This window comes from Perissodus microlepis, chromosome 11 (genome assembly GCF_051167445.1).
Source record: "Perissodus microlepis isolate ML-2025 ecotype Zambia chromosome 11, ASM5116744v1, whole genome shotgun sequence".
Lineage (NCBI taxonomy): Eukaryota > Metazoa > Chordata > Actinopteri > Cichliformes > Cichlidae > Perissodus > Perissodus microlepis.
The window spans coordinates 2,220,098-2,240,262 of NC_140471.1; the positions used below are offsets into that span (position 1 = coordinate 2,220,098).

Here is a 20,165-nt window from a genome sequence, read left to right on the forward strand (position 1 = left end):
AGGACCTTGAAAAGCTTATCCATGCATTTATCACATCCAGACTGGACTACTGTAACTCCCTGTACTCGGGCCTCCAACACTCTTCTCTTTACCGGCTTCAGTTAGTTCAATATAACAGAGGCTCATGAGATGGTCCCTCTTAGTGCAGGACTTTAATTTGGAGATCCATCACAAAAAAGGAACCGAGAATGTAATGGCAGATGCACTGTCGCGTGGTTTTCTGAACACCTAAGCGTCAAACATCTATAGGAGAGATGTTTGGTCTTGGGAAGGGGGTGTTATGGCCCTGGCTAGGGATGGGTACCGGTATCCGGTGCCACGATGGCACCGGTTCTGACATAAACGGTAGTAACCAGACCGAAAAGCAGCGCACATTTCGGTGCTTTATTTCAGTGCTTTTTTTTTTTCCTGAGCTGTGATACACTTTAGATTCTAGCCAATCATTTTACGTTTCCGAGGATAGTAGGCGGGTCCAGGTACGTAGGTTCTTTTAGAGCAGAGCTACAGATTAAAAATGCCCAAGGCGAAGCGGTCAAAGGTATGGCTGTACTTCACAGCAAAAGATGCAAACTCAGCAGCCTGCAACAAGTGCTTTAAGCTGATACTGTGATACTGTCAAAGGAGGTAACACCTCAAATCCGATGAGACACCTGGCGACGCATAGCGTTTTTTTTTAAAAGCCGAGAAATGCGCCGTATTTGATAGCTTGCTGCGAGACCTCACACCGAGCGCATCTACTGCGGGTGTGGTGCCTGTTATCGGACCCGGAGTTTGCAACATCCCCCAAAAACCCGAAGAGGAGAGTCCTGGCCCCTAGCCCTGCCAGTGTAGCAGAAATGATGAGGATGATGATGGCAGCAGCAGCCGTTCTTCTCTGCGTGAGTGGCTTAATGTTGTTCGTGTGTAATTTACGTTGAGTAGGCTAACCACGTTATTACATTAATGCATGTAAGGTGAACTAGCAAACATCATCATAGCTACATGCAGCTGTCTTCTTGTTTGATGGCAGATGCTCCCTTCACCCTGGCCAAAAAGGCTAAAATGACCAAAACAGTTAAACATGAGAGGTTTTTGGACAAAGTTTGTGTTTTTTCGATTGTTTAAGCACTGCTTCCAGCCAAGAGTGATACCATATATGCCCCATAGCTGCAGAAAAGGCTAACATTGTTATCTTTTTACAAAAAAACAGCTGAACATGAGAGGTTTTTGGACAAAGTTTGTGTTCTCCATTCTTTAAGCACCGGTTTGAGCACCGTTTAAGCACCGGCACCGTTTCAAAAGTACCGGTTTGGCACCGGTATCGGATAAAACCTAAATGATACCCATCCCTAGCCCTGGCCATAATTAGTTTTGGTGGCTGTTTCTTTGTCTGTGTCTTTAAGTCTCTGCAGGTCCCTGATTGGATGAGCTGATGGCTGCTGATTGGCCCCCTGATCGTATGGTTTTGGGGACCAGGGCGGGGTCAATCTTTTCAACTCTTATGTTGCGTTCCTGTACCCCTAGACTGGGGCGTAACACTCTACAGTATAAAATGCCTTGAGGCAACTTTTTTTTGTTAAAAATTGTTTGTTTTTTTTAATGTACAAAATAAAATGTATTCAACTTTAATCAACTCTTACTCTCAAGTGTTTTTGTTTTGTCGCTGGTGTCACTGCCTCTCGGTCCGCCACTGTTTGATAAGTGTTAACCTGATCTGCTTCAGATTGAATTGATCGGGACCCTGGTAGCTCCACAGTTCAACTTGAGGTGACTGGATGAGGGCTGGTCTCAGCACTGCGGTTCTTTGTTGTGTGGTGTGAAAATAAATGGCCAGCTCTTGTTCCCACTGATGCAAATTATGATTTCATGCAGTGAAGTCATAACAACAACCGGTTTAAACTGGTTTGTTGTCTGGATTTTGAATGTCTACCTTTTTATGTTTATTTAGGTTAACAGTCTAATCATATTCTGATTCTTGACAATAATCTGCTTTTCTTGTCACATAATAAAAAGGCATATAACTCTGTATTTACACAAAGATTACAAATCATTTAGCTCATTAATGACTGTAGCTTTTGTATGTTCCTCATCTTCTCCTAGACAAGTGGAACAATTTTGATGACACTTTGCTCAACAACTGCCAACTTCTGTATTTTATCGAAATCCCACAATCAAATATATTTGTACATTTGACAGTTCAACTGTGCACCGAATGAAACAGAACGCCAGCATTGACTCACGCTCTGGAATATCAGATAAGACTGGTGTGTGTCAGCTCAAACACATTTCTGAAAGACTTTGTTTGGTAGGATGTTCATTTGATAGCTATATCAACAAGCATTTGATATAGTTTGCAGCTCACTGGTGCAGTGGGAAATGGACTGGCTCTTATATAGTTTTTTTCTGCACGCTGCAAGTCTCATTCACCAACTATACAAGCACAACTCTACTGCATAAATGTGCTATTCTTTGTATATTACGTCAGATGAATTGGAACGCTCTAATGCATGGGTGTTCTCGCAAACACAACTTCCTGCACTTATAATATTATTATTTTTTACAGACAGTCTTTCAGGAAATCTGTCTGTCAGACCCTACAGAGGCTGTACAGTTAGTCCAACTCCTCCAGTATTGCACAGCAATAAGTGCTATTGCCAGAAGCTTTGCTGTGTCTCCCAGCACAGTGTCAAGAGCATGGAGGATATTTGAGGAGACAGAAAGTTACTCTAAGAGAACTGAACAGGGCTGTAGAAGGTCCTTAACACATCAGCAGAACCGGTATCTTCTCCTTTGTGCATGGAGGAAGAGAATGAGCTCTGCCTACCTCCAGCAGCCCACTGTCTGATCAAACGAACAGAAACAGACTTCATGAGAGTTACTGGAGGCCATAATGTCCTCTAGCGGGCGCTGTGCCCACTTCCTGGCACTGTAGAGTCAGATTGGCATTTACATAGAATACCAGAATTGGCAGGTCCGCTTCAGATGGTCTGTGCGTTTCACAGATGAACGCAAGTTCACCCTGAGCACACGTGACTGATCTGAGAGGTACTGGATAAGTTGTGGAGAACGCTATGTTGCCTGTAACATCACGAACAGTTTGGTGGTTGGTCAGTGACAGTCTGAGGGTGGCATATCCGTGAAAGAACATCTACAAGCTAGGCAACGGCACCCTGACTAGGTATCAGGATGAAATCACATTGTCAGACACTATGATGGTGCAGTGGCTCCTGGATTCGGCCTAGTGCCCGGCCTCATGTGGTCAGAGTATGGAGAGAGTTTCTGGAGGACGAAGGAATAATAATCATCGTTATCATCATCATCACGATAATAATAATAATATCAGGGACTGACCCCAACAGTCGCATGACCTAAATCCAGTAGGACACAAATACGACATCATGTTTTGACTGCATCCCAGATTCCACCTGGCTGCATCTGGGAGGAGATCCTACAGGATACTGTCCATCATTCCATTACAAGCCCCGAAATCTAGAATTGAATTCAAAATCCTGCTCCTCACATACAAGGTCTTAAATAATCAGGCCCCATCTTATCTTAATGACCTTGTAGTACCATATCACCCTATTAGAGCACTTCGCTCTCACACTGCAGCCCTACTTGTTGTTCCTAGAGTATTTAAAAGTAGAATGGGAGGCAGAGCCTTCAGTTTTCAATTCAATTCAATTTTATTTATTTATATAGCGCCAAATCACAACAAAAGTCCCCTCAAGGCGCTTTATATTGTACAGTAGATACAGAGAAAAGCCCAACAATCATATGACCCCCTATAAGCAAGCACTAGGGCGACAGTGGGAAGGAAAAACTGCCTTTTAACAGGAAGGAACCTCCGGCAGAACCAGGAGGTTTTCAGGCCCCTCTTCTGTGGAACCAGCTTCCAGTTTGGATTCAGGAGACAGACACTATCTCTACTTTTAAGATCAGGCTTCAAACTTTCCTTTTTGCTAAAGCATATAGTTAGGGCTGGATCAGGTGACCCTGAATCCTCCCTTAGTTATGCTGCAATAGACGTTGAATTGAATTGAATTGACATTGTCAGGCTAGAAGTGACCATATTTGGAGGGTTAGAGGGTGGAGTATCCACCAGCAAGTTTTGGAAGAAGTATTCATATTCAAACTAGTAAAACACTATAATTTTACCCTTCGAAACTGGAGCACCTCTTGCCCTGTGGTAGCTGGAATAGGCAAGATGGTATGACTCTTTATCATGTCATTTTTAATAATCAGCTCTGCACAGGAGCTCAAGAAGAGTCCATCCTGTTGCTCTTGGAGTCTAAAATGACAGTAACGGCAACGTTAGTGACTGAGCAGACCTATTGACCTGTTGGAGCGATCGTGGCTCAAGAGTTGGGAGTTCACCTTGTAATCGGAAGGTTGCTGGTTCGAGCCCCGGCTTGGACAGTCTCGGTCGTTGTGTCCTTGGGCGCCAGTGTCCGGCAGCCTCACCTCTGTCAGTGCGCCCCAGGGTGGCTGTGGTTACAATGTAGCTGCCATCACCAGTGTGTGAATGTGTGTGTGAATGGGTGGATGACTGGATGTGTAAAACGCTTTGGGGTCCTTAGGGACTAGTAAAGCGCTGTACAAATACAGGCCATTTACCATTGAGACAGCGGAGAAGGAACAGTCAGTACTGAGTCTCCTAAAGGTCAGATTTCATTAGGGAAAAGGAACAAAAGCTTTTTCTTAAGGCTGTTTCGCTTTTCTTCAAAGACTGAAGAATCCTAACATCAACCCTCCCCAACTGGTCATGACAGATGGCCGCCCCTTCCTGAGCCAGGTTCTGAGTTTTTTAAACCCAATTATTTGTGTCAGTTTGCTGTAAGATAAAGTAGGACTCGAATGCACAACTCCTTCAAAACAGTGAATTTAATTTACACTGATAAGAGATAACAACAGTCTCCAAAAATGTAAATCCACAGTAATGATGAGTCCTGATCCCAGGTGCCAGCAATTCTCCTTCCAGATGCTGTGCTGCACTTGGTATTTACAATTGCTCAACACATTCACCTCTGATCCACAGATGCCTGCTATTTCTTCTGTACAGGAAAGTTTCATAACACGTAGCAAAAGGAATCTCAGTCACCAGAGACTGTGACTGTAGTCATTCAACGATCTGATCAGCCACTCTTGAGTAGTGGCTCTTAATAGGGTCATCACAGGTAGGCTTGTGATTTCCAGCAGGTGTGCGGCGCGGAAAGGTGGGAAAATTCCATTGAGTCCTGCTGCTGCACAAGAACCAGCACACTCAGAAACAAACATACACACATATTAACACATGAAACAGAGGACTGAGGAAAAGAGCATGAGATGGCAAGAGAGGCAAAAACTGACAGATCAGGACAGCAAGGACGGAGGGACGATGACAATTTGTCCTTAAAAACTTAATTACGAAATAAGAAATTCAACTTGGTCTTCACTCTGTGTAGTTTATCAATTGAGATTTCAGCAGTGACTCTTTTTAAAGTTTATTTCTGAGAAAAACAGGACAGCAACTTAAAAAAGATACATCCAGGAAAAGGACATAAACGACTTACAAACACAGACAGAAAAACAAACACTGAAACAAACGGACAGAAGAGAGAGCGTAGTGCATAAATCCAGAATTGAATTCAAAATCCTGCTCCTCACATACAAGGTCTTAAATAATCAGGCCCCATCTTATCTTAATGACCTTGTAGTCATTATAGGGGGCAAGCATTTCTAATGAGAATTGGGTAGAAGAGGTTATACTTTAGATTTGTCTGGTCTGAATCACTGATTTTTGTTTGGCTGCAGGGGAGAGATGGAGCAGCAGGTTCAGGGTGTGACGGGGAGGCTGGTTGTTCCAGCCGGCGAGCATCACCTATTTCAGCAGCCACCAGGGCAGGGGGAGGGAAGCAGCCGATCGGAGCAGCTGACAGAGCTCAAAGGGAGAAAAGTGCACAATAAAAACAAAAGTTTTGCAAGCAGCCATTTCTGGGTCGTGCCAGGTCCTGTTACAGTTTGTTTGAAGTGAGATCAGTAATTTCAGAAGTGAGATTTAAACAGTGACTCACAGTGTCGCAAAGACACAGGAAATGCTTACAATTAGATTTTCTCCTCTTTCCACATGCACTGTTCTATCAATTTGCTAAACTTAATCTTTATTTAGTACTGGTAGAATAAATATTATTGTGCAGCACGTAAGATCGACAGCACACAGTGTGCTTTGAGGTAGGAGCCAAAAAGGGTGTAGTTTGTGTGTGTGAGCACCCGTGTGTACACCTGTGAGCATGGACGCACTTGTTTTTAAAAGGTTCCTTCATGTAACGATCTGTTAGAGGGTGTGTGGGGGGGGGGGGGGCACAGCCCCGTCCTCCAGGGCATGAAGCAGGTATGGAGGAGATCAAAACTCCAGACATCCAGAGGCCCTCAGAACACAAGAGACCAAGGAAGACCAACAGAGGGGCAGCTGCGCCACTGTCCCAGAAAGAGCTGAGGAGAGCCCCAGATGAGGGCTCACTCAGCAGCCGCGGAGCAGAAGCCAGGGGGGGTTGCAGTGACGCGCCCGTGAGCTCCGCCGGCAGCCAGCTGTGCCAGAGTGACTGAGCCCCAGGCCGAGAGGCCGAGGGTACCCCACCCCCGAAGGGGCCCGAGCGAGCCCCAGGCTCCAGGCCCCGACAAGCAGCCACCAGGAGTGAGCCGGTGTGTACCATGTGTACACTGGCATGTGTGTTCTAAGGTGCATTTAAAACCCAGGAGGGCATGGAGCTACCTGCCAGAGAGCAGCAGGTAAGCGCATAGCCCCTCCTGCTAGCCCTCAATGTATACGTGTATTTAAAATTGAGAGGGGGGCAACGGCGCCAGGGGTGAGGTTGTACACCCTGATGGTCTTTTGGAGTCCGTGCAGCGTGCCCACCCCCATGGTCCTATATGTATGTGTTATGAGAGTGTGAGTAATGTGAATGTCTAAGTTGTGGGATAAAGTTGAGGCACAGGAAGCCAGAAGGGGACGGGGGGGGGGGGATGCCTCCCCTGCACCCTGGTGACACACTTTTACCCCAAGGCCCTGCATGTGTGGATGATTATGGTGGAGCGGGAAGAGGGAGGCAGCTGGAGATGGGGAGGGAAGGAAGGGAGGGGCAAGTGGCCCCTTGTAAAATGTATTAAATGTCTTGTTGGTGTCAGTCAAATCAGATTAACAGATGCATGAAGCAGATTTTAAGCAGTTTTATCTCCTCAGTGTCACATCACAGCCTTGGTGTGTGTCTGCGTGTGTGTTCTGTTTGTTATTTTAAAGTGATGCTTCAGGTGTCAAGCAGTGGTTAAAGGTGATTTTCTTTGTTTTTTCTTGTTAATAACTGTTTTTCATGCTTTGATTTTTCTCAGTGAATGTAGGTTTGTGATTAAAATTGAATTCTTATCACCTACTTTTTTTAACCTTCATTCAGTGATATTTTTTCTACACTTAATTACAAAATAATTCAATAAGGAGAGATTGTGTGGAAATACCAAACATGATTTATTAAAGACAAAAATAAAGTAAGCCATCTGGCAATTAACTATAATGACCCATCATAGAATAAAGAATCCCAGCAGTGAAAGGAGTTAGGAGACGGGTTGCATGACACAGTGTCTGAAAGACACAAACTAGCAGCCAAAGAGCGAGGAAGCCTTCAAATGGGTTTCTAAATACTGTCCTAATTTAACTAATGCATAAGCTTAATTTTCTATATCATCAGAATATATCTGTATTACAGCTTTTTGTGTGTGACTTTGCATTAAAACTGGGATGTGTATGTAATTGTTGACATTCCAGACTCACAAAAACTGAAATAAACTAAAACTATCTTTTGAAAAATAACTAAAACAGGACAGAACCAGCCCTGGAAACCTGTTTTAACATAAAAACAGCAAACACATAACCTATAATTACTTGTGGTGTGTATCATCTCAAAAATGTAATGGTAGAGTTTATTCTGCATTATGGGCTGTAACACTGTATAATAATCATTTACAAATAAACAGGATAATCAAACAAAATCACAAAGCAACTGTTATCTACAGTAAGTAAAAACTGGTCTTTATCCTTTAATAATGTAACACGAGCTTTGTCCGCACCTGGACTCGAACCCGCGCTCTGATGGTTCCGTAAAAACTCCGTCTTTTTTTCATTGGATATAACGTAGCGATTTGATTGGTTGTTTCTGCGTTCCACCTACGAGTGATGGGCCGAGGTGTCAGCGTTTTTCTACCCGCTCTGGTGGCACGGAGCGAGGCTGGCTGTGGTGAATGTGCAGCGGGTCGAGTCGCTTTATACAGTATGGAGCCGCCCGACTTCGAAAGCATGAATTTTACGGTGGCGCCGGAGGTGTCTGCCTACCCGGTGTGCAAAGAGTGGAAAGAGGGTGCGGAAGGATCGGTGTTCCATCTCGCCAACATCTTTCTGTTCCTTGGATTCATGGGGGGCAGTGGCTTTTACGGACTCTTCTACCTGTTCACCTTTCTCACTCTGGGCTTCTTCTGCTCCACTCTCTGGTCGTGGTCGGACTCCTGCACCACGGACTCTTTTCTGTGGAGTTTGGCGATCTTCGCGGTGTGTCTGGTACAAGTCCTGCATATGTCATACAGGCTGAGGAGCTTTTCGTTTGAGAAGGACTTCCAGGAGCTGTATAGCTGCATGTTTAAAAGACTCGGAGTGTCATTGTCCCATTTTGGGAAGATAGTGGCCTGCTGTGACGGGGAAGTCCAAACTTTAGAGAAGGACCGCTGCTTCGCCGTAGAAGGAAAAACCGCTATTGACAAGCTGTCAGTGCTGCTCTCCGGAAGGTGATTGCGCACACACGCTTGAACAGCTCAGTGTCAAACATGGTACACCCCAACATAGAGTTTAGCACAGTCATGTCCCTATTGATATTAAAACAAAGGGTGTGTTTTCTAGATACTCTTTGTCATGTATCTGTCTTACTGACAGACTCCAAATGTTTAACTGGGTCAGGGTTACTGGGACTGATCAAGATTGGCTCATGAGCTAAAAGGCTTCATTATTGTAATCTGCATTTCTAGTTCACTCTTTACCTGAGGAATCTTTGCAGCTTTGACCGCAAAGCTTTGTTTGTTTGTTTGTTTGTTTGTTTGACCAGGCTTTAACCACAACAGCTCCGTGTGTCTAAATTATGCGCAAGTAAAATGAGCACATGGTAAATTAGTATAGCTTTCAAGAGCCTAGATTTAAACATGCTTTTCATAACCACATGTCCTTGGGGAGTAAAGGCTGAATAGATTACACTGTAATGATTTGCTTTTCACTCATCTATGGACAGCAGCTTATTGAACAGTTAAATGTTTTTCCGCGGTTACTGTGAAAGTACTCGCATTAGGTGACTGATTACCTTAATGATTAGTCTACTAGTATTTTCATGTAAAGTCAATACATTTTCATCAGCTTTTGTGCTTTATTACTTTTGTAGCTAAAAATGTACTGGAGTAATAGTTTGTACAAAATGTAGCCTAGTGCACAAACACACATTGCAGAATCTATCATGAAATCAGTTTTACAAGTATTAGAATATATGTAATATATGTAGTAGAGTGCTCTGAGACAGTGGATGCTGCCTGTGAACTTACATTTTCAGATATTTGTTCTGAGAAAGTGAGGCAGAACACCATCACAAATTTTGGATGTTACTATGATGGAAAGAAGTAGAATTGGCCCTAACACAGAACCCTGTGGAACTCCATAATTAACCTCAGTGTGTGAAACAGCACTACTCACACGTCTCAGAGTCCAGACGCTAAAAGGCAAGGAGCACTTGCTGCTGGAGCTATTTATGAAGTTCTGCATCACTGAGAGAGCAGCTCTCTTTTAGAGAGGCTAAATGGTCATCGAAGGTAACAGGCTCACAAATGTGTCCACTGCACTGAATGGAGACGGGGTGGTTCATGTATATGTTAGTTTGGTCACAGCATTTCTCTGTGGCTTCACTTTGTTTTTAAACAAAATGACTTAGTGTGGTGTGAAAAAGTGTTTGCCCACTTCCTGATTTCCTAGTGTTTTGCATATTTGTCACACTTACATGGTTCAGATCATCAATTGATATGAGACAAAGATAACCCAAATAAATATAAAATGCACTTTTTAAATGATGATTTCATTGATCAGAGGAGAAAAGTTATCCAAACCTACCTGGTCCTGTGTGAAAAAGTAATTGCCCCTCTTGGTAAATCATTGATTAACTGTGATTAACCACATTTTTTTTGGAGAGCTGCGTTCAATTTCACTAAACACACTCAGGCCTGATTACTGGAAGATCTGTTGAATCAAGAAATCACTTAAACAGAACCTGTTAGACAAAGTTAAGGAAGGCTAAAAGATCTCAAGAAGGAACACATCATGCCATCTAAAGAAAAACTTGAGAAAAAAGTCACTGATATCCATCAGTATGTTAAGTGTTACAAAGGCATTTCCAAGGCTTGGGACTCCAGTGAAACACAGTGAGAGCCATTATACACAAATGGAGAAAACATGGAACAGTGATTAGCCTTCCCAGGAGTGACCAGCCTTCCCAAAATTACTCCAAGAGCATGTTGAAGTCTCATCCAGGAGGTGACAGAAGAACCCAGAACAGCATTAAAGAACCACAGGCTTCACATTTCTCAGTTAAGGTCAGAGTTCATGATTTAGAGACTGGGCAAAAACAGGATCCATGGGAGAGTTCACCAAACAAAAACCATTGCTGACCCAAAAGAACACAAAGGCTTGTCTCACATTTGCCAAAACAAACATCTTGATGACCCCAAGACATCTGTGAAAGTATTCTGTGGTGTGTTCATTGTGAAACCTGGCCCCACCTTATCATGCGAAATGATATGGTGGGGCCAGGTTTCACAATGAACACACCCGAAACTCTGGCTGATTGGGACCCACACCCAGTTTCACACCTTGGCTCAGGCGATTAGAGGATCATCAGGGGGTCCTTTTGTCCCTCTGTGGGGGGAAACTCCCACTAGGTTTATATCTGGGACTCTCCACCATTTGACCTTAGAACTGAAGAAGCTTCTCGGATGAGAGGTGAAACGTCTTCAAGTAAACTTAAAGAAGTCCAGACGCTTTTCTTTGCAAGCTCCTTTGACTACGATGACCTGGATGACTGAGAACCTTCACAGACATATTCTGTGGACTGATTCAACTATTTGGAATGTTTGAGTACCGTTACATCTGCCATAAAACTAACACGGCTTTTCAGAAAAGGAACAGTCCTCAATTACTGAATGGTTGGTAGTGATACAAATTATATAATGTGGGCTTTGTAGTTACCAGATCTTAAACTAAAAAAAACACCATTATGAAATTAACCAACAGTAAAATATGGTGGTGGCAGTGGGATGATCTGGGGCTGTTTTGCTGCCTCAGGACCTGGAAGACTTGGAACCATGAATTTTTCTACCAAAATATCACGAAGGAGCGTGTCCGGTCCGGTTTGTGATCTCAAGCTGAAGCACACTTGGGTTCTGCAGCAGGAAAATGATCCAAAACACAACAGCAAGTCCACCTCTGGCTTAAGAAAAACAAGATGAAGACTTTGGAGTGGACTATTAAAAGTCCTGACCTGTTATTAACCTCTGTCTCTCTTCCACAGCATGTCTTTTATCCTGCCTTCCTTCTCTCACCCCAACCGGCCGCAGCAGATGGCCCCGCCCCTCCCTGAGCCTGGTTCTGCCGGAGGTTTCTTCCTGTTAAAAGGGAGTTTTTCCTTCCCACTGTCGCCAAAGTGCTTGCTCATAGGGGGTCATATGATTGTTGGGTTTTTCTCTGTATGTATCATTGTAGGGTCTACCTTACAATATAAAGCCTTGAGGTGACTGTTGTTGTGATTTGGCGCTGTGTAAATAACATTGAAACTGAATCTGATTGAGATGCTGTGACATTTAAAAGGCAGTTTATGCTTGAAAAGCCTCCAGTAAAAGACTCATTGCCAGTTATCCCCAACACTTGAGAGCAGTTGTTGCTGCTGAGGGTGGCCCAACCAGTTTTTAGATTTATGGGTACTTATGAGCCTTGGAGATTTGGATTTGTTTTCCCTTCGATAATAAACACCTTCATTTAGAAACTGCATTTTGTGTTTTAAGCCTGGTCTAATATTTAAAATTGTTTGATCATCTAAAACATTTAAGTGTGACAAACATACAAAAAATAGGAAATCAGGAAGGGGGCTGTATGCTCCAGGCCACTATTATTTTAAGCTGCCTGCATGCAAGTGACTTCTCATCTATATATGCAGCAGCGAATTTGTGAGTTTGTAGCGTGGTGTAATAGGGCTGTGCGATATGACCAAAATCTCATATCCCGATATAAGACATCTATCGTCCCAATAACGATATAAATATTATATAAATATATTTATTTCTCATCTGTAAACTCTCTGCATACTCTTTCGCATGATTCAGTTTATTTTGAAAAGTTTTAATAGGATCTTGAGCTTTATTGTGAAAGGTTTATGTGGAAAATAAATAAGCGGACGCGCGAGGATTTTACTGCCGTTGTTGCTAACGACAACGCATAAAAACAGGCGCTTGTATGTCCGTAGTGTGGTTATATTAAATATAAGAGAAAGAGAGAACTTTAAGAAATTAATAATAACTACAGTGACCATCAAAACCATGAAACAATATTGTCGTAAACAGTTTATTTTGCGACACCACGAAACAAACGATAGCGTAAAATGAAACGATAGACGTTTTTATATCGTCATCCGATATATATCGTTATATCGAACAGCCCTAACCCTAATAGTCAAAATGTTGATTTTGAGTTATTCACAAAACATTCACAAAACAAGGTATATATATATATATATATATATATATATATATATATATATATATATATATGCACACACACATATATATATATATATATGCACACACATATATATATATATATATACACACATATGTATATATATGTATATATATATACATATACATGTGTATATGTATATGTATGTATATGTATATGTATGTATATGTATATGTATATATATTATAATATATAATAAGAAATTTATGGCAGTGCAGTGTGTGTGAGTAACAAATTATAGTGAGGATGACGTCACTTAATGCTGCAAATGACATTTTCTGTTGAAAGCAGAAAACTTAGAGAACAGACAGAGCCGGAGCTAAAAATTGTCTGTTGCCTGTTTTATTTTCTCGCTGAAAGCAGACGCGATTTATTGGGATATTTTACTGATTTTACAGCTCAGTGTGCCACTCTGCAGCAGGTACACCACCTGTCAAAACTGGGGCACCAAAGCCTCATTTAGTCGTGGTCACATGATCTGGGTGTTTTTAACCACGTTTCAGAGCAGTGTTTTGAAACTTCTGCACTCGGGAAGCTCGACACAGTGTCGAAATGTCTGTTTTGAACTTCCCATCTTTTGCTGCTCAACCCAAAGATGCATTTTCATTACAAATATGGCACAATTTAAGGGGAAATAAAGAGTATAAGATGTATTACCGAGAAGCATTGTTACAACAAAGAAATACCAAACACAAATTTCCTTACTTTTTGTGCTAAGTTTAGAAATCGGAGAGGGAAAAGGTCAATTCAGAACTTGCTGGGGAATTATCAGAATTTTACATTTTCTTTCTTTTATTTATGAAAAACAGGATAACAAGTGAACAAGACATCTCCACGATAAGAGCAAAACAGCACAGACAGCAGGACAATCATTGGACCAGGGGGAAATAGGAATGGGTATAAGGTGAAAAATGTGTAAGGAATTTTAATCTTAAGTGTCAAAATAAAGGAAAGAACAATATAAATGCTAATAGTTACAGTAATTGAACACACATCTGTTGGTGCCCAGTTTGTGTGTCACTGTGCTCCGATTGCCACAACGAACCACTGTAACCCTTTCACCTTCTACCTCTTCTCTAGCTCCTCTCTCATCCTTGCTATTTCTCCAGCTTCTCATCTTTTTTCTTCTTGATGTCACTATCACTTGATATAGCTACATCACTTCCTGTTCATCTGTCTGTATGTGGAAGTCCCACAGGATCTTCGCTTGGTCATTCTCAACCTCCGTAGGAGCCGTATCCCATTTTGACCTTGGAATTTCCGTGCTATACTTAGCACAGATATTTTTATATACTATACCAACCACTTGGTTATGGCGTACTCAGAGCTTGTTTCTGAGCTGCCATAATTAGTGCCTCTGTGCTGTCTTTCAGTGCAGCTTTGCCGTGCAGGGGCCTGTCCTTCCATCATGGTTCCTCTTCTTTCTGTTGCCTTAGGTATTCACTAAACATACCATCAGTTGTGGCCAGGCTATTATCCCAGCAGGGTATCTGACGCCCGGCAGGGCATAGGTGTTGATTGCTTGGATCAACATCCATGCCCTGCTGACTCCTCGGGACTTGCCTTACTCTGCAGGTATTTGGTGGTTGCAGCTTTCGTAGTCCATGGTCCCATTTGCCTGTGGGATTCTGAGGCATTTGTAGCTGTCCTGCAATGTGGTCCTCTGGTTGTGCATTTAACTCAGTTCTTACTACCTTCCCTCTTTGTTACCATCTTACTACACTTCTCTGGTCTGAATGACATTCCCATGTTCTTGTTTACTCCTGGCATACAGCTCAATGTCATCCGTGTAGAGGAGGTGGCAAACGATTGGTCCATAGTTGTTCCGTTTTCATTGAAATTTCATTGCAAGTATTCCAAAAAAAAAAGTTTATTTCTGATATTAAAATGTCCTGGGGGCATGTGGTTGCCTGATCACCCTGTGTGATAAAATTACACACAGGAAAAAAACATGTTGCACACTTATGTAGTAGTACAACACTACCATTACAGAATGTTTTAGGTTGTTTTAGTTAATAATTAACTTTATCTTTAGTGTCTACTGTTGTGAACTTGACCTATTAAAATCAACTCTTGCTCCATTGTCCAACAGAATCCGTGTGACAGTTAATGGAGAGTTTCTGCATTACATCTACCCTTTCCAGTTTCTGGATTCACCAGAATGGGACTCTCTGCAGCCATCAGAGGAGGGCGTATTCCAGGTTCATTTTGTTGTAATCCAAGCTACACATTAAATACTGTGTGTGTGTCTGTGTGTGAGTGTGTGATGCACAAATCACACATCCACGAATACATAAGGAAGATGGCTCCAACTGGCGTATCGCTACATCGATCACTACGGCCGTCTTCTTCTGTTTGTCTACCACCACTACGTCCGGTTGGTTAGCCACCACCATTTTGTCCGTCTGTATCTGGAAGTTCCACAGGATCTTAGCTCGGTCATTCTCCACCACCTTAGTGGGCGTCTCCTATCTTGACCTCGGGACTTCCAGCCCATTTTCGGCACAGATGTTTCTGTATACTTGGCCACTTGGTTATGGCTGGGTGTGGGTTTAAAACATTGATTTTCTGATTAAAATTGATTTTAGCTTTAATAAAGTGATATCGATTCCTTAAATCCTGAATCGATTTTTAAATATAAATGTATTTTGCCAGAAATGCCAGAATCTCACGTTAAAGCTCACAAAACTATTTTAACAACCACCAAACAGCTAAAACAGCAAATGAGAGCAGGTGAACGGATTCTGCAAAAAGATGTAAACACAAAGCGTGTGTCGTCACCCCACGTCCACAGACACACCGTCGGGGCTGGAAGCCGACACCTCACAGATTCTGGTGCTGCAGGTTTCGTCACTCTGACCAAAATTCACTGAACCAGCAGCACAGGAAAATTCTAACTATGCTTAACAAACAAATAAATATCATCATTAATTTACTCTGACTTTGGCTGTTTTGTTTCCACATCGATAAAAATCACACTACATGCACAGCTCTCTCTCAGTGTACTTCAAGGACAGTTTCCCATCTCAAATCTCTGTTTTCTGGATTATTTGCTTGCTTATTACGCACCAGTCTACGTACAGCGCTGTCAGCTGCTGTTTTTTGGGGGGTTTCTAAACGACCTCTGACAAGAAAGCCTCATTTCTGTTGTTCAATACAGAAGAAATTTTAACTTTTTAAAATTATGCCAAATTGCATAACGCTTGGCTGTGTCTCTAATAAAGCTTATTTTCTTCAGTTGTTGATCTACTGCAGAATATTTTAAGGTTATCTGCTATAAAAAGCCAGGCCAGGAAAATCTCCTTCATGTTTTTCTGTGTTTTATTCTCAGTTACTTTGACACTAAGGCTCCTCTGATGAAGTCCTACAAGTGTCAGCTTTGTTTTTATACGTAGATATAAAAATATGCACATGTACTGATAAATGAATTATGTTTCTGACTGCCTGAGAAAAAATTGAATCGAATCAAATCGGTGATTGAATCAAATTGGGAACTTGTGAATCGGAATCAAATCCATCCATCCATCTTCTTCCACCTATCCGGTGCAGGGTTGCGGGGGCAGCAGCCTAAGCAGAGAAGCCCAGACCTCCCTGTCCCCAGCCACCTCCTCCAGCTGGCCTGGCCCAGCTGAGAGATATAATCTCTCCAGCGTGTCCTGGGTCTGCCCCGGGGCCTCCTCCGGGCCGCCATCCCTGCCGGATGGCTGAACTCCTCACACTAGCTCACACTAGCTCTCTAAGGGAGAGGCCAGCCACTCTTCGGAGGAAGCTCATTTCTGCCGGTCACTACCCACAGCTCGTGACCATAGGTGAGGGTAGGGACGTAGACCGACCGGTAAAATCAGAGCTTCGCTTTTACGCTCAGCTCTCTCTTCACCACGACGGACTGGTACAGCGTCCGCATCACTGCAGCCGCAGCACCGTCTGTTGATCTCCCGCTCCCTTCTCCCGTCACTCGTGAACACGACCCCGAGATACTTCACATTTGGCTGCGAACCGTTCCAGTGCCAGCTGGAGGCCATCACCTGATGAAGCCAACAGAACCACAACATCCACGAAAAGCATAGATGAGATTCTGAGACCACCCAGGTGAAAGCCTTCCACCACTTGACCTAGAAATCCTGTCCGTAAAATTTACGAACAGAATCAGTGACAAAGGGCAGCCATGGCGGAGCCCATCACCCAGCAGGAACGAGTCTGACTTGTTGCCGGCAATGCGAACCAAGTTCTTGCAACGGTTGTATAAGGATTGAATAGCCCGTCACAATGGGCTAAACACCCCATACTCCCGGAGCACCCCCCACAGGACCCTCAGACGGACACGGTCGAATGCCTTTTACAAGTCCACAAAACACATGGAGCAGTGTCCTGCATGGAGAAGGACACTAGAGGCTGAGATTAAGGGATCACGGATGAAAGTTAGCCAACTGAGAGCCCCAAACGAGAGGTCACCCAGCAGCCACGGAGCAGAGACCAGAGGGGGTTGCAGTGACGTGCCCGCTGGCTCTGCCGGCAGCTAGCTGTGCCAGAGAGGACCGGGCCTCAGGCCCAGAGGCCTGAAGGCACCCACCCCCCGGAAGGGGCCCAGCCAGGCCACAGGCGCCAGGCCCTGCCAATCGGCCACCAGGAGTGAGCCGGTACATACATGAGCGCCCAGCCCCAGACACCAAGAACCACCAACACACCAACGTCTGAAGACATCGGCCACTGGCAGGGAGTGTGGTGAGGGGAGATAGGCCTCCATACCTCGGAGAGCCTGAGATGTTCCCAGAGAGGTGGAGTCTAAGACCCGACCTGACATATAGACACGGACGAACAGGCGCACGCAGACACTAACGTGCATTCCCACCCCCATATACACAAACAAATACTCGGCACTCACCCTGTAGCTGTTGGCATGATGACATTGTATATAATTTGGATTATTTCTTTATCTTGTCAAGATCCGTGTCATCATTGTAAATTGTTTAAGCTGTACATTACTTTGTTTGTTATTTTATTTAGTCAAATTTACTATTTGACAATTTACTTTAGTCAAAGTTTTGGTGCTTTTATTTTGAAATTCAAGCTTGCTTACAAGTTGCGCTAGTTTCCTCTTTGGGTAGAAAGAAGGAGAAAAGACCTGTAAGTGCGCAGAAAGAATGTTTTTTTTTAATTATAAGTTATGTTAAGAGGACTTTAACTACACACGGTTAAACGGGTAAAGGAAACCTCAGAAGAACCTCAGAAAACCACTTGCATCTGCCTGTGCTTCGAGGGAATTATACACCCGACGTGGAGACAGACACAAATAGGCACTGTACACACAATCACACTCCCCAAACATACTCTATAGGGGCAAACCGTCCCAGACCCAGGAGATGTAACCCTTCTCTCTGGGGTGGAGGAAAGCAGACCGCCTCCTTATCTGCAGTAGCAGGGAGGCCCCGCACCCCAGACCCCAATCCGACGGCCAGCACCTCCTCTCAGCCCCCCAGCCCTGACGGCTAACAGAACGGGGGTGCGTGAGGCTCAGTGTCTAAACGAGTCTCACAGGCCTGAATGTGCGCTTAAAGCCTTTTATGGTTCTTGTTTGATCTGCTGCTCACCACTAACAAGCACAAGCATACGTTTTGGACTTTTCTGTAATTTTGCACATTTATTTGTTACAATTTAATTCCAAAGACTTGTGATGACAGATTTCTTTCTTTGTCACAACTTTTTCTTTATCATGCAGAAAAACAACAAAAATGTTGTATTGAGGTTAAACAAAGTTTAACTTGTTTTGTGGTTTATTCTCAGGTGACGCTGCGTGCTGATAACCCCTGCCGGTACGTAGCGTGGAGGAGGAAAAAGCTCTACCTGCTCTTTGCTAAGCATCGCTACATAGCCAAGATCTTTGCCCTGGTTGTACGCAATGACATAGCAGAAAAGCTGTATTCACTCAGTGACAAGACTTTTGACAGATACGGACACCGCTACGATCTCCGCTTACCATGTTACCCTCACATGCCGGGGACTGAAATAGAAAGGGCTGATGACCATCTGCAAGTGCCGGTGCAGAGCAGGGGGGCTCCGTAAACGTACACACATGCACATTCTTCATGCGCTAAATCGCAGTGCGTGGAAGTCAGTGTCAGTCAGGCTGCAGACATGTTTGCAGACAGGTAGACCGTATACCTGAGCACGAAAACAGTCTGTAGTGTTGTTACTCATAGGGCCATAATTTATGGGGCAATGAAACTTTTGAAACTTGCTTCGGATTTTAAATCAAACGATCAAGATCTGTTAGAAGTGCAGAATTTATCTTTATTTTAAGGGGTTTAGCAAAATTATTGCGTTATATGACTTATACACACTTTTATACAGTTATAGCGGCGCCAAAGAGAATGGACAGTAAATTAAATTATGGACAGTAAAAATGTAGCAGATCTAAAACTCTGGATTTGATTCCAAGTGTTGAAGTTTGGAGAGTTAATGCAAAGAGACACAGATGAAGGATGACATCATCAGGCTGCAAAGCCAACAGAAGCCCGTGAGAGGAACAACTTTAAGAGTGGCAAATCAACAGTCGTGGACATTTTTAAGAAGGATGCACTGTCCAGCTCAGCAGTAACTAAAGGCCTGGACAGCAACTAAAAGGAATACATTCTTTCTGGGTTTTGGGGGGTTGCTGGGCGCTGGGGTCCTGATCTTTGAAACTTTTCACTCTCATTATTAAGTACATTTTGTGACAAACACACATACTCAGACAAAACACAGAAAACACAAGATTGCTGGTTTGTGTATCCATTTTTTTCTTTTACGCGCTGCTTGTTTTTTATTGTTTTGTCTTACAGGTGCAGCAGTTGGAGACCCATTGTTCTTCTGTCACAGGACAGCAGACGTCTTAAATTCATATGATATTGACAGATTGGATCAATATGTGTTGTCAGTGGTACACTGTGCAAATGTGTGGACTGATGTTGTTCTGTGACAATAAATGATTTTACTGTGTAGATGCCAAACACAAACTTAATCAGTTTTCTAAGCACATGAGTCTGGAGTTCATTTTGTCAAAATGTTAGTTGTGTATGTTAGGAAGTCTAATGTATAAATATATTTTCATCCTTAATGCCTCTGAAAGTGAAGTTACTGCGGGTTTGTCAACCAAACGCTTCGACAAAGATCCACACACCCAGCAGAGTCATTCAGATGCTGTTGCAGTCTCACTGCTTGTGTTTGTAATGCGAATTGAACAAGTTCACATATAAGAGTAAAGTATGAATAACAGAGGGTCGTTTTGTGTGATTGGATCCATTGAGGAGAAGAGAAGGATGATCCGAGCAATTCTGACGATTTTGGAGAGAAGAAGCAAATTTTCTTAAGAGCT

The 20,165-nt window shown here is 43.2% G+C and overlaps 1 protein-coding gene across 1 annotated transcript; it reads left to right on the top strand.

The window, feature by feature from the left end:
* The first annotated feature begins 8,181 nt into the window (after positions 1 to 8,181).
* Positions 8,182 to 20,075, top strand: popdc3 (popeye domain cAMP effector 3). The gene is made up of 3 exons (XM_084943926.1): positions 8,182 to 8,784; positions 14,907 to 15,015; positions 18,596 to 20,075. Exons 1-3 carry the CDS (start codon positions 8,183 to 8,185, stop codon positions 18,872 to 18,874), a joined length of 990 nt encoding a protein of 329 aa, XP_084800052.1. The 5' UTR covers position 8,182; the 3' UTR covers positions 18,875 to 20,075.
* The last annotated feature ends 90 nt before the right edge of the window (positions 20,076 to 20,165 follow it).

Coding starts and splice junctions, on each gene's coding strand:
- popdc3 (XM_084943926.1), top strand. CDS start 8,183: ATGGGCCGAGGTGTCAGCGTTTTTCTACCCGCTCTGGTGGCACGGAGC. Junction 8,785..14,906: donor TCAGTGCTGCTCTCCGGAAG/GTGATTGCGCAC, acceptor ATTGTCCAACAG/AATCCGTGTGACAGTTAATG. Junction 15,016..18,595: donor CAGAGGAGGGCGTATTCCAG/GTTCATTTTGTT, acceptor GTTTATTCTCAG/GTGACGCTGCGTGCTGATAA.